The sequence below is a fragment of the Lissotriton vulgaris genome, chromosome 10 (assembly GCF_964263255.1).
Source record: "Lissotriton vulgaris chromosome 10, aLisVul1.2, whole genome shotgun sequence".
In the NCBI taxonomy this organism is placed as follows: Eukaryota; Metazoa; Chordata; class Amphibia; order Caudata; family Salamandridae; genus Lissotriton; species Lissotriton vulgaris.
In genome coordinates this window covers 853,538,399-853,553,915 of record NC_141698.1, presented here as the reverse complement: position 1 = coordinate 853,553,915, position 15,517 = coordinate 853,538,399, and the positions used below count along the sequence as shown (strand labels likewise).

The window sequence follows — 15,517 nt, the reverse complement described above, 5'->3', positions numbered from 1 at the left end:
CTGGTAACTGTGTCAGCCAGGGTCACTTGCTGTATGCAAGTATTGTTTCCGAAAACCAAGACAGACCGGTAGTCGCCTTTATGGCCTTCATTGAACATCTCTTTTATACGAATTGACACTTTTAGCAGAATGAAAGCCATTCTTTTACAAAAAACTGTGCCATTGACCTCGGCCAAAGAAACCTATGATCTGCAAGTCGCAAGAACTTCGGCAGAGATACACACCCTATTAACTGCAAGCTGCCCTGTACATTTCTCAGAAATGTTGGGTCGTATCTTAAACATGTCTGATACGAGTAGTATTGTACATGTATTTAAGACGATTTTTTCAAGACTGTTAGCACCATTTGAAGCAGCCATAGGAATTTTTCTATACCTCGTGCACTCTGTGTTTGATGAACTGCCTCTCGGTTTGGGACTCGCAGCAGGGATACTATTTTTGCTTCTTTTGCTCCGATATGGCAGGCCAAATCACCAGCGATACCCAGATCACCGTGGAGAACCCTCTTCTGGCGATGAAGTGTCATGAGCGCATAGTCCAAATTTTGAGATTAACTTGTTTAAGAGAATTAAATACCACATGGTTCATGTCATTCAGACCAATCTGGCAAGATTGCTGCATCTTACCTGTTCTAGGATGCCTGCTATGTGGAGACGAATGCGTGTTAGACATCTGTCTCACACTCCCATCAGTTATGCCAACGGATGTTGATGCTTTGCTGGACCCGGTAAAGGCCCATGCGCAGTATTGTCCTCAGCAGCTACCAATTCTGATCACAGCATTCATTGAGATCTCACAGACACAAAATGCTGACAGTGGGATACGAGAGGAGAGCGACACACAGGTACCATTCAACTTGAACATTGCTAACGCGGCCAACACTGAAGGCGATGCTTCTCATCTTTGTGCAATTAATCTTCTTAACGAGGTAATACAACTTTCTCCTACAACAGTAGACAAATTCTTTACAGACTTAGAAGATTTGATGTTTTCTCCAAACAATAACACTGACTTTTGCATAGCACACAGTGTTCTGAGAGACTGTTAATTCGACCTTTCTTTTTCAAAACAAGGTTTCTAACTTTGGAATTGTATTTTTTCTATGATCAAGCTTTTGTTTTTCCAAATTTGTATTTTTTCATTTTTTGGCACCTTGTTATCTGCTCATAGTAGAACTAGAATTCTTTGAAATGACTTCCAAGAGACAATATTTGACCTTGTCCACATTCACACAGTTTTATAATCTGCCATGGAATGGTCTCGACTTTTTCTTCTGTAAATAAGAGCCATTTCATAATGTATTCTCATGATTCATTTGGATAGCATTTCAAAATGTCAAACTCTATGCTTTGAATGAAACAATGCTTTAAAATGCGTAATGCACAGATGCTTTTAGTGTGCAACCAATTTGAACACATTTGTTTTATGAAATTTTGGGTGGGTTTTAACACATCATGTTTAGATATGTTTTAATGTGTTTAGAACTTAGTAATGTCATACATAATAAAGTGGATTGGGTGTTGTGTGGCGTTTCGAGCTCCGAGTGAATTTTCATGATTCATGCCCTTATATATGTACAATTCACATTGCCCTTATGCAGGCATAAAAATCAATCCCTTATTTAGACATAGCCCGTGCAGACCAAATACAGGGATGGCTACTTCCACCCGTCCCAAACGTAACAACGATTTCTTAGAAAATCGGCTTAAGCAGTTGTGAAACTTCCCCTTGCTTGAATATTGATTTGTCCAAGAACTCATGTACTTTGCAAAGAACAACTATTCCCTAGGTGTTCTTTCCTGACGTTATTATGCCCAACTTTACGTCAATCTATGGCATTCCTAAACACCTTCAAGGTATAAATATACCTTCACTTGCTATGGCAAACTATGGTGGTTCGGAGCACTTCGACTATCTACTTGCCTGACGCAGCTCGCTACAGCAAGTGCCGAAGGAAGCCGACCCTCCACCTGACGCACTGATCAAGAGGCTGCCTTTCTCTCACCGAGAAACCAGCTCCGGTGTTTCCAAGCTCCCTTTGCGGGGTGTTGGAAAATCGAGTCCTGAGACAGAGATACCAGACCTCCTTCATTCTAAACCAAGGCATGGAGCTGATTGGAACCTAGAGAAACCTTTGGTAGATTCTTGGCAAAACCAACTAAACCTATGCTTCACAAAACGTACTTCTTCCCACGTACTAGACTTAAGTTAGGTACATTGGGGTAGGCATATTTAGAAGCACCAGTTGAGTATTTTAGTCAATGTTATTTATGTATGTATTTGTATATGGCTTAGAAACCATACAATGCTTTTACAGTATTATTTTATAATACTATTCTCGCTGTACGCATTATACTTTGCAGTCTGCTTAACGATTGTAGAAGTTCACTTCTCCTATATGAGAAAGAAGACTGTTCAATAAACCTTTTTATTGAAAGCGCCCGTCTCTCTATTTCTCTACAACTCTGTTGAAACGAAGCATGCACGATTGGCTGAGTGAAGTACTTATCAATTGTTTCTGTGACTCTAGAGATATATTTCTTATTCTTGGGAAACAAAGTTGTCATATGTATGCGGTTGTCAGAAACTAATCCCTTCTTGTGAATTCGAGAAAGTTTCTAGTGACCTCTGAGCTAGCTGGCACTCACTATTAAGTTTAGTATATTCGATAGAGACTTAGTAGACCTCAGTCCTATGTCTAATCTATAGGATATATTATTCCAATGTGCAGAGCCTATTGGGAATATAGGAACTACACTACAGGCTTGAGTAACAGTTTTTCCAGTGTTGCTTGGGAGCCATTTGAAGATTTTCCTCAGCATCTTCAGGGGATGGAAGTAGGATGCAGTGATTGCATTGACTTGAGGTGTAATGTGCAGATTGCTGTTGATGATTATTCTGAGGTTCCTGTTGTGTGTTTTGGATGTGTGTGAGCCTGACTACTTCTAGTCACCAGTTGTAGTCCCATGGCAAGGTGCTACTACCTCTGGCTTGGTGGAGTTGAGCTTGAGACAGTCACTTTCATCCAGTAAGTGACTTGGGTCATGAAGGAGGTCAGCTTATTTCTTGTGTTGGGGGCCTTGTCCGTGAGAGAGAGAGTATGCATTGCATGTTGTCGGCGTAGGAGATGATGTTGATGTTGTGTACATGGATGATGTTGACTAGAGGGATCATGTATGCAATGGTAGAAGCTGCGTATTGGACCTTGAGGCACTCCACAGATGGGTTTACGGGCTTCCGAGGGGTAAGGTGCCAGACTGAGAGCTTGCGCTCCATCTGTTAAGAAGGAGCAAATCCACTGGAAAATTGGTCTTTGAATGCCAATCTTTTGCAGACGCCTGATGAGGATGGGGTGTGAGATTGTGTCAAATGCTGTAGGGAGGTCTATGAGAATGAGGTCTGCCAGGTCTCCTCTGTCAAGGATCATGTGGATGTCGTCCCTGGTGGCTATGAGTGCTGTTTCTCTACTGTGGTTGAGAATGAATCCAGACTGCATAGCATCGAGGAGCTGGTGTTTGCTGTGGTGGTCGGTGAGGTGTTGGTTGATTAGTTTCTCTAAGACCTTTACCAGGTATGGTAGACGGGAGATGGGTCTGTAGTTGGAAATGGTGGTTTCTTGAGCAGAGGCATGTTTCTGGGCGTCCAGGAATTTGACTGAGTGGATGGCGTTGCAGAGGATGGGTCTTAATGCTTCCCTGATAGGTAGAATTCCTTTGATGAGAGTGTGATGGTGGCAAGGGTCAGACTGAGGCCCCCAGTGGATGGTCTTCATGGTAGCAACAGTTTTAATGATGATGTATGGGTCCTTTTGAGGGTCTTAGTTGCTGTACATGGAGGTGATTTTGTTACAGAAGAGGTTCAAGAGCTTGTTGCAAAGGTCTTGTGAAGGGATGATGTTGCTGGTGATAGCAGGAGGTGTGGTGAAATATTTGATGATGTCGAAGATTTCCTTGCTGCTGTTAGTTCTGGCATTGATGCGATCTGCAAGAGCTGTGAGTTTGGTTTTCCATATCTGATGAATATAGCATCATAGGACTGATTTAAAAGTGTTTTTATCTGCAATACCTTGACTTGCTCTCCATGTGCGCTGTAGTTGCTTGTAGTTCCTTGTGTACCAACTGGCCTGTGGTTGGGCTCTTTCCATTGGGTTGTGCTTGAGGGGAACCAGGGCCTCCGCCCATGCGTTGATTCAGCTGTTGAGGTTCTTAATAGCTTTCATCAAGTTGTTAGTGTGCTCAGGTGGGAACTTTAAGAGGGCGGAAGCCCACTCCTTTTCTGTGATGCTATTCTAGCTGCAGCGGGCTGTTCCCATAGTGGTAATGCTGCTGTGGTGGGGGTTGAGTATTCTGAAACTGATGAGGGCATTGCCTGTCCAGGTCATAGTTGCTGACTTCTGAACTGTGATGTTGCTGATTGTGCTGATTGTGGAGAAAATTGTGTCCAAGAAGTGTCCGGCAGTGTTGGTGGGTTCGCTAATCCAAGGTTTTCTAGAAGAGCTGTAGACTTAATGTTGGGGAAAAAAACGTGCCTACTCCTCTCCTGTCTCACAGTTTGCGGCAAAAAGGCAGCAAGGGCCAATACCCCTAACAATCCAGATGCTACTTTTATGCTGTTACCCAGCATGAGAGAAGCACCAGGATTGATTGGAGTGGGCTGGAGGCCTGTGCCTGCTCACCACCCAACCGTCTAACACAGTTTGGGTTGGAAAGGTTTAAAGTGTGTATGTCAGGCTGGCCGGCACAAGACATCTGGCCAAAGAGAAATGCGCACTTTAAACTTGTGCACCACTCTTCCTTCCCTGCTGCCAGTATGCAGCAATTGCCCTGCCCCAACACGTGGCTTTGGTTGGCTGGCTGAACTGAAAAATAAAATGGCAATAAAATCATTTTATTACCATTTTATTTGTCATGTTTGCTGTTCCGGCAGCAGTGTGGGTGACATGCCTCCATCCTAATGGAGGAACCGCCTCTGTATTCACCAGGTCCTTTTCTGCTAGTGTTGTCTGTTTTCAGGCAGATTTCTGATGCTCTTAGCCAGAACAATTTCTGCATGGAAACATTGAAGGAGGCACCAAGTGTGTATTCACAACCCATGCAAGTTAGAATCGGTCCGGGTAGCATTCCCACGGTTACTACTCAGCCAGACTCTTTTTTCTTTTGTATCTTATTTCTTTATTAAAGTTTAACAACAAACAGAACACAAACAGTTCAGTGTTGCTTTAAATAAAATCTTCCTAATAAAGACTACTGTTCCATAGTTGAGGAGCTCAATCTGTTGATAACATTCAATAAACAACCACCAGTAGGAGTTATAACTAAATCACATCAAGGCAACAGTAACCATCCAAGCAGGATATTCCTTTACCTCAGTATTTATAAATGCTCTGAAATGAACCAAGTCTGACATATGATATACACCTGTATGTGAATCATTGAAGAATTCGGAGAGAGGGAAGAAACAAAAATAAAAATGTAAGCAAAAGGTACATCCCCAAACGCACAAAACAAAGCAAAAGAGCGAGTAATAATTGGTAAGTATATTAGCCTTCATTGTCTGTAGAAAGAAGGGTGAGGATCTTATCGGTTCGCCTGAGAGTGTGACTATCACATACTTTTTTATGAGTCCTGCTAAGGATGTGTATAACACAGGTCTCACCCCATTGTGCACAGCCCTTAAGAAATGTTCCCCACAACAACTGGGACAATCTGTTGTTAATTTTCTATATCAGTTTTTTAAGGTTGCCATTTCGCGCATTCTTCTAACCAGTCATGGAATAGTAGGGCTTATTTGTATTCCAGTGTTGTAAAAAGCCTATCTGCTCTAACCCTAAGGAGTGGCATGCGAGGGTAGGCCAGGAAGGTCTACTATGAGGTGTAATAATGCTGTTCTTGTACTCAGGTCAATTGTCTTTTATGCAGATTCACATGTGCTGCCAATAGGTGAGCAGCCTTTACAACGCGGGTATTACCACGCGCTGCCATTACTACGCTGCTATTACAACACAAGTTGTTACAACGACTTGCGCTGGAGGGCGCTGTTGGATAGGGAATAGTTTAATATTCTATTTCAACACCTTCCCTACTGTAACATGGGCTGGAGTTGGAATAGAAAATTAAACTATTCCACTATCCAGCGCTTACAGTGCAAGTTGTTGTAACGACTTGCGTTGTAAAAACAGTGTTGTAATGGCACGGGTGATAATAGCCCGCGTTGTAGTGACATACAACCCTGCCAATACCCATGCACTTCTGAGCAGTCTCATAAAATATGTACAATAGTTCAGTTTTGATCCCCAAAGTCCACCATCCTGATTCAGGCCATAGTTCAGCCAGGTTCAGCTGGCAGGGATCGGGGGTGGCTGGGTGGGCTTTGGGGGAGGTATCAGTTGGGTTTGCATAAAAATAAACTTACCTGACCACAGCATCTATCCTTGCTGTCCCCTTGAGGCCAGAATGGAATTGTTGTGATTGGTTTGTACATGCAAGGCAGACTTGTTATTGGTCTGAGTGCCGTGGTTCGGTGCTCAGACAGGCAGGGGGAGCCTGGGCATGTTCTTCACCCAGACTGTGATGCCCAAGATGGCCAGCCAAACATTTATACGCACTTACAGAGTGCCCACCACTCCTTCCACTGCTCCTTTGTCAGCAGAGCAGCCCAGCCCTGCCAAGCTGCTGCAACAGGAACAAATAATATTATAATAACATTGAGTTATTATCATTTTATGTTTCCTTTATTTACATTGCTGACAAGCGGAGGAGCCACCACCGAGTTCAGATTTACATAATTCTTCTGTGGACTGATGCTCTTGTGGCTTACCTTAAAGTATCTATAATTCTATTGTAATCATCCAGTATAGCTTTCCACTCCCCTTCCTAAAAAGTTTGTAGTCATTCGTCCCACCAAGGGTGGAGGGCAGCACAATTATCTTGAGGGAATCGGTGGTTGATCAGTAGAGAATAAAAACCTGCTTTTGTGCTCTTGTCTTCCTTTCAAACATGTAAGTATTGGACAAAGGGGGAATTATTTAAGGTGATATGTGATTGGTTTAATATAATGCTTAATGTATGTGACAACTGTACGTGTCTCCATCCTTGAGATGGTGGAATACCGTATTTCCGGCAAAATGCTGGGAAAGTTTTCGGGTGTCCGTCATGGAGCATGTCATCAAGTTACATTATTTGGTGCTTCTTCCATAGTGTCCAACAAATTTTTTCACCCGTGTTGGATCAGGCCCATTTTGCAGAGTCACTTCAGATATTTGCCTTCCTTTGCTGAACAATTTTGGTTGGCTCTTAGAACTCTGCTCACTTTAAACCTGCTAACCCAGTTATAAAGTTCTTGTGCTCTTCCTTTTAAGGATGGTACAATTGGTATACACCTGATTGGTACAGTTAATTTAGTTATTAATCCAAAGCATATAAAACAACAGGTACCCAGGGCATGTAAATTAAATGCTACATGTGGGCTGCAGCACTTATTATGTCACCCACTAAAGTAGCACTGTAAAAACATGTCTCAAGCTTGCCACTGCACTCTATAGTGCAGTTTTAAACTGCATTTTCTATCTGGCAAAATAACCTTTTGCCAGGCATAAACCTTACTTTTAAATACTTGCAAGTAACCCTAAGGTAGGCCCTAAAAGGTATGCAGGGTGCATGGTATTTAAACGTAGAACATGTGTATTTAAGTTTTCTGTAGCAAACACAAGGAGATAATGGGCGGAGTGCTAAAACATTTCAGACACTCGCCCCCAGTCACAGATCTTGGTAGAATCCATCATTGTTCTTTAGCTCACTTTGCCACCCCAGTTCAGACACCGCCATATGCAAATCAGTCTTGACCCTGTCCCCCATGGGAGCAGTGCAGCCCGAACTACCAAGCCAGGTCTTCACTAGACTGGAAAAAAGCATGCTGGGACTGGTTTTGGGGTAACACCCCTCATCAGCCAGGCTTGCTGAAATCCAGGAGCAAAGTGAGCAAGGGACCCATGTCTCGGTATACCCTGGAATTACACAACATTATTTTGGAACCCCAATGAGGGTTGGAAATATCACCACATTTAAAATCTCGACACTCTGAAAGATATAGCCTTGATGAAGTTGCGGGATCACGCCCCAATTATGACGAAACACGTGTTGGCTGTGGCTGAAACAATAAGAATAAAAGACTGAAAAGAAAGGACCAAAGAGATTGTTTATGCTTTGTTTTGAAAATTATTGTGTCTTACATTAACTGGGAAACCATTTCAACACATAACGTGTGCTTGGGAGTGAAGTAGATTTGATATAGAGCTTTGGCTTTGTTGTTTGTGGAGTTTAGTGGTTCTCCACACCTTTCAGCACCGTTGATACACTCTTTTAAAATCTATAATTTGTGCAAATTCCCCAAGAGGCGCCAAAATCCCTATAATAAATACCACACATCTTAGGATCAGTTGTTGTATCAGGGCTTCTGCCGATTCTGATGGATGAACCAAGGACATCAGTTTGTTTTCTGCATAGTATTACTCTTTATGTCGCCCTGTTGGTGTCATTATTCCCTGAATTTGCTCATTATTTCATACGACGATGGTGAGGGGCTCTAGAGCTAGTAAGAACAGTAAAGGTGACAGTGGGCATCGGTGCTTGACCACTCAATACATTTTAAAATAAGGGGAGCAGTGAGCACCACAGTGGACTGTTGCGCCAGGGTACATTCCTCTGAGCAATTTGATAAAGCTCTGACTTATGCCCATTCTTTCCATCGCCTGGAATAGATACCCCCATTCTACATTATCAAATGCCTTTTTGGCTTCTAACAATAGGAGGAACGTTTCATCACAGATTTTCTTTTACTTGTCAAATGATGTGAGACAGAGTACGCAGGTGGTTAGCCAATAAATGACCCGGTACAAAACCTACTTGTGTAGGGTGATTTAGTGGGGTTATGATTGCCTTATACTGGTTTGTTAGAACATTTGCCATGCTTTTTGATATCTGCATTGATGAGTGATATGGGCCTATGGATGGAACATTCTAGAGGATCTCTACATGGTTTAGGGATTAGGGATATTATAAACAACTCATCCCTTAAGATCCCAATCTCCAGAGCTTCCTGAAATACCAAGGCCAAAGTGGTACAATCAGAGTTGTAGTGAATATATAGAATTTAATGAGGAATTAATCATCCCCTGGGTCGTTATGAAAAGCTGGATTATCAATTGCTGTCATGATTTCTTCCTCAGATATGTTAATTTCTAGCTTATTTGATTGGTGTCTTGTCAGTTTGGAGATTTGTAGTCTTAGGAAGAATTTGGTTATCTCCCTAGCAGTTTGTTCATCCAACTTTTACAGCTACGTAAAAAAGACCTGGATTTTAGACATGATATTCATTGGATTTACCAACTATTCATCTTTTTATTATGCTGTGTTGGGATACTCCTGTTGGATTCAAGATGTCAAAGTTGAGGAGCCCATAGTCGGCCAGCTTATTCCTCCTCTTTTTTAATGTTGTTGGCATAAGTGGAAAGTGAGTTCCCGCATTCACTGTCAGTAGCACTGCTTGAGTGAGGGTGTTGGTCTAAGCTGTTAGTAAAGTTTGGATCTTTGTTTTTAACTGTAGCCAGACATTCTTCACCTTCTTTTCTGCAGTGGCTGAGTCTCTCATTACGGCTCCTCATATGCAGGCGTTTTCTGCACACCACAGTGTCTGGACAGAGGGCACAGACTCCTTGTTTTCATCTAGGAATTGTTTTAAATAATGCTGCAGTCAGTCTTTGTCCTGCAGATCTTTCAATTTAGTGACGTTCATGTGCCAAAAGCCCTTGGGGGATGATCAATTCCATCTCTAATTTTAGGTCCGTGAGGTCCCATGTTGTATTATAAAAATAGTAAATGTGTTGTCAGATTAATTAATTAATTAATTGTGGGTTTATATAGCGCTAGGATAGACTCCCGGAGGAGTATCTCCGCGCTTCGACCGCTGCGAAACCCTTCCTGGCTTCCCTGAGAGATGGTCCCTTAATGGGTATCTCCAGGGTGAGACCAGGCATCCCCGGCGGTCTGGTGGGGCCGTTAGTGAAGATGAGGCAAGCTAATGCCCAGAGTTGCCGAGTGTGATCGCTGATCAGAGTGGGCACCGAGGCGAGAGAATTATCGAGTCCGCTGACCCTGGTCCAGAAACCTGCCGCGTCGGGAATCGAACCCTGGTCCCGGGCCGTCCTCTGCTCTCGGGTCTGCCGCCTCTAACCAGTGAGCCACACTGGTTACTGGTTGGGTGTCATTATCAAGTAATCAATTATACGGATACCACAGTGGCACAAAGTGAATGTACAGTCACTGTCTCAGGTCTAGGCGTCGTTGTTCAATCAGGGAATTGTCCTGTATCGTTTCCTTCAGAATACTGTCTCTGTCTTTTCATATTTCTGGTTTTCCCTTACTTATCTAGTGCCGGATCTATGGAGGCATTCTATTCCTCTCCCATTAAGAATGTTGTCTTTCCAAACGTGAGAAGTAGCCTACTCAACTTGGAGAGGAATCAGATCTATGCCCTACCAAACCATTAATGAACCCCCATTATTATATATGCACTGTGTATTTTGAGTTTCACAAACATTTTTCAATCATCAGTGCCTGACCATGTCAGCAGTACTTTGGTTGGTAGTAATTTATGTATTAGTATTGCAACACCCTTCTTCCTATGCGATACTGAAGAGAAGCTGGGCGGATCCTCTTGTGGGTTTAATTGACATAGAGTACTTGTCCTGCCCAGTCCCTGCATAACTTTTCACTTTCTTCCGGTGTCTAGTGTGTCTCTTCTTTCAGAGCAACACTTGGTCAGTGACGGCCTAAGAGAGTAAGAATTTTTTTTTGTTTGATGAAATGGGTTAAGCTGTTAATGTTAAGGGAGATCATTGACAGAGCAGTGTTAAGTTCATTTGCAGAGTAGTGTATTTTGGATTGTATTTTGCTGATTCTTATCAATTGTTTTTGTATTTGTAAATGGTGATAGTGTTGGTTGAGAGACAGGTAGAAGTAATTCACTCAATGTTTGGAGGGAGAGGTATATGCATTGGATATAGAAATTAATAAATCTAGAAACTTCTTGCACTCTAGGGATAATTCAGTGTTGGTTCTGAGTCTGGCTATTTGTTATACCTGTAATCCGTGGAGTTGTGGTTGGTGTCCTGACCAGGGGCTTCAGAACCATCGGGCCATTGATTGTAAGACTATATCTTCTATACGTATTTCCTATTTTCCAAATATATCATCTGAGGACTTGCTGTCCCTACTGTCAATTTGGGTGGTCTCCTTGTTGCTCATTTCTCTTAGAGACCCTATGAGATACTGTGCTGGTTAAGTCCTATACAAATTACCATCCATGGAAGTTAGTGCTCCCAGAGTGGCCTTAGAAATACTTACTTCTCTCAGTTTCCCTTCTAACCCCAACTCATTAAACCTGCTGGCGTACCAGTACAACATAGATAAGACACTTTCTAGTTCATTACTTCATCCAAATCTGGTGCCATCAGTGAAATAATCGCAAAGCAGACAGCAGCACAGTGGCCAGGCTTCTTTACAGTGTCTCCTGCTTTGCTTGTGTCCATTGTCGCTGTTTGCTTCCTTGCACCCATTTACATGTCACCTTTCCCCAGCAAAGCTGTTCTACAAGGTTATTGTCCTCTTCTCCTTCCAGTTGATTAACATTCTTGTACTGTGTGCTTAATCTTGTCTGTTCTGATTCTATGTCCATTTGGGCCAAACATCTCTGCAGGGAATCTGGATCAGCATTGTGGCTGGTTCCAATAGGTCCTGTTAGATTTCTTTTATGCATAGTCTAAGGCAAAGGCCAGAAAGTGTTTTTGCTTGGCGTTGGTAACATAGGAAAAATCAGTAGAACAGTACACCTGACTTTTCTCTAGTTGGTATGGCATCTGTTGTTTTACAACCATGAGAATCTGTTGTGCCTGTTGATGCCTAACACAGCAGATTAGGATTTGTTGAGAAGTGGTATCAGTAGCTTTGTTATGAGATCACACTCGATGTGACAAGTTGCAATCTGAGGGGTTCAAATGTGATATTTATCAATGTTGGTATTAGGTTATGTACTGCATGTCGTCTTTTTCTCTATCTTCCAGTATTCCTGAGATTCTCACATTATATCTTTGACTGCAGGCTTCTAAATCTATGTTATTTCTGTGCAATCTTCAAAGTTCAGGGCCAAATCCATTTGAAAGTTCGTTCATTTCTCTACACCAGTAACCCTGTGTACCTCTGATGATAGCTGTTTCTGGAATTAATTGATTTAATGTCCATCAACTCTTTTAATAATATGGCTAGGGCTTACTCTTGTACTTCTGGAGTTTCTGCTATGATTGTAACTGCAAATTTCTATTTTGGTCGGTTGGCTACTACTTCTGAAAATGGGAAGATGCTGCGCATATTTGACCTTCGACATGGGCGTGGTAAATAACAGAGACTGTGTGTCCCATTGTAAGCACTCTTATGAAAATGAGGACAATATGGTAGGCCAGTAGATTTAGCCAGATTGTGGATTTGCGGAAAGGTCTTCAGTACCTCTGCGCTGTAGTGGAAGCCAGGAGAACTGAGGTTCTCTCAATAAATATCCTCTTCACCCTTTAGTCTGGGTGGCATAGTGTTATGTTATATCGCTGAATAAAGTTTCTGCCTTTGTGAGACTGGGGTTAGTTTTGGGTATCACTCAGACTAAGGTATCTCAAGGAAGGCTTAGAAGGTCGTTATTTGTGTAGGGAAATGGAGGGAGTCTTGTGATCATTAGCGGTAGCTGGCCATAGTTATTGGTGTCCTTTTTGATGACCAAAACACTCTTCCTATCCGTTTCAAGGTGGCCACTATGTATTGAGAGGTGGCGTCCTCTTTCTATGTCATGGAACAGCTTCAACATCTCCTACACCATAGGGGCCTCTCTGTCACTACTCTGGTCCCTATAATAATAAGGGGGTGAGGATTGTGTGCACCGTAATGATCCGCTATAATATTTTTGCTCTTGGTCCGCTTGTGAACCATTTGTTTCATTTGAATTTCGATTTCGGTGCCAGGTACCGCATCTACTACCATACCCTAGGGTAGGCCATAGAACTGAGTGCCAATGTCTGTCATATGACAACTTTCTTACACCTGTGGTGCCAGGTCTGGGGGCCTTTACTTTGCAGGTCAGCTTGGTGATTTTGGACAGGTGTAGTGAAAGTAGCAAGTTGCTTCACTTCTTTCCATTCCACCTTCCGTTCGACGAAGGAATTGATATCTGACTTCCATGGGTATGGATAGCAATACCTTTTTTTTTTTTTTTACATATCTGTAGCCGTTTATCTAATTTTTTGTGGCTTGGGCTTGCCATGTCCTTGTGAGCCTCAGGGACATGAGGCCATGTTCATCAGCTCCAAGCCAAGCTCCCCTGCTTGGTCTGCCTCGTGATCAATCCCTAAGGTATAGATATTATACGACATGACATCACTTCCTTTGATGGTATTTCCTATGATGTCACAGCATGTGATGCCAGATAAAATTGCCTATGATCATTAGCCCAGTTGCTATGTTTTTTAAGACCTGTCCGTCAATATTGGGACTCACAGTTTCTGTACCAATTCCCACGTCATTTTTTAATTTGTGGGCCACTACCCACTCCTCGTTTCACCGGTCCAGCTAAAAAAATGAAAGAGCCCCTGTCTTCCTATGGATCTTTAAGTCCCCACTGTAGCAAGTAATTTCTGTAAGCAGCGACGCCTGTGACCACCTGCCCTTGGATGGTAAATGTGTGAACTCTCCTTTAGTGTTTATAAAATCAAGCTGCTTTACTCTAGCTAAATGTTAGACGCATGAAAGCAATGATGAGAAGGAAGTGTCATGTATTTTAATCGGGGGCGATTTAGAACTTGTGCATTTTGATATATTTAGTGTTGGTGATGATTGCTAACTTGCGCTGCCATATGTAGTAAGTATTTACATATTTGGAATGTTTCAGCGTTTCTCTCTGGAATAAAATGTTCAGTTCACTCACTCCCAGACTCTTGGATTTTTTTTTTCTTTTCAGCTGTTAGATCCTCCAGAATGTGGCAACGGCTTTGTCGAGGTTGGAGAAGAGTGTGACTGTGGCACTTCCGCTGTAAGTACTTTAATTACAGTCAGTAACTCCTTTTACAGACTTTAGTGCTTGTGTTTACCTGAGGAGATATTGAATATTCTGCAATTTGTTTCAAAATAAGTATTTTTTTGTCAAAATCATAGAAATCATTATGACTGTACTCCGAGAACCCTAATACACACCGTAATGCATCTGATTATTCACTTCAGAATGGTTTTGTAAAAACATCTCATCACTGCATATGAATGAGTATCTCAAGACCAGAAGAGGGGATATCGATGGTGTGAAGAGGCATGGGCGAAAATATGAAGAGCAATTACTTTAAACATTTATTCAAGATACTTAGCAAAAATGCTAGAAGTCATAATGAGTCTAGTGAAATGTTAAGGACAAAAAAGGCAATTTTTTCTCTGATACAAGGATTCAACATCCCTGGGAGCCCCGGGAAGCGCGTTAAAGAAAGGAGAGACCTGCATGGAAGGTGGTTAGAAAATCAAAATAAACTCATAAACTCATAAAGCAAAGCAGCAGACCTTTTTTTTAGGTTTCGATTGTAAAAAGTAACATGGAGGTTTTATGACTATGGGCCAGATGTACGATCATTCACTTTAGCGAGTCGCAAATCGCGTCGAATTGCGACTCGCAATTTGTGACTCTCTAAAGTGAATGTGCAACAGTGTCTCAGACACTGTTTGCGAAGCCCAAAGGGGTCGCAAATTGCATGCCTCTTCAATATTCATGAGGCAAGCGCAATTTGCGACACCATTGGGAAGGGCTAGCACTCATAGGGATCGTGGCCTGCTGGGTTCAGCAGACCATCATGTCTGTGGCTGCTTTTTTAAAAAAAATGCATGCTTTTTTCCTTAAAGGAAAACGGACTGTATTGAAAAAAGAAAAAGAAAACTTTTGAGTTTCATTTTTTAAGGGCAGGCTGTGGTCCCTGGGGCCACTGCCTGCTCTTAAAAAATATTTTCGCATACACTTACAAAGTGGAAGGGGTCCCCTGGGGACTCCTTCCCGCTTACGAGTGGTTTACCACCTACTTGAAGTAGGTGGTAAACTACAAGTGTTTTACAACCACAAATGCGGTCGCAAAAACATAGTACATGACATTTAGACTCACTCTTAGGAAGGGACGCCCCTTCCTAATAGCGAGAGTCGCAAACGCTATTTTGCGAGTCAGTGACTCGAAAATTATGTTTGTACAAGCCGTCACCCTTTTTTTGCAGTAGCAAACGGGCCGATCTCCCGTTCTCACCGCAAAAAAAGGACCACTGCTTGTCCTTAAAAAATATTTGCGCATGCATTCACAAAGGGTAAGGGGTCTCCTGGGGACCCCATCTCGTTTCCAATTGCTTTACCACCCTTCTGAGAAGGGTGGTAAACTGCAAGTGTTTTACCACCACAATTGCTGATG

The 15,517-nt window shown here is 42.4% G+C and overlaps 1 protein-coding gene across 2 annotated transcripts in view; it reads left to right on the top strand.

Annotated features, from left to right (window-relative positions):
* ADAM22 (ADAM metallopeptidase domain 22) overlaps window positions 1-15,517 on the top strand; it is a 1,128,810-nt gene that overhangs the window by 851,761 nt on the left and 261,532 nt on the right. For both annotated transcript variants that reach the window (XM_086941795.1, XM_086941794.1), the window contains exon 16: window positions 14,050-14,121. In XM_086941795.1, the coding sequence (XP_086797921.1) occupies window positions 14,050-14,121 (72 nt within the window). The remainder of the gene's footprint in view (window positions 1-14,049; window positions 14,122-15,517) is intronic.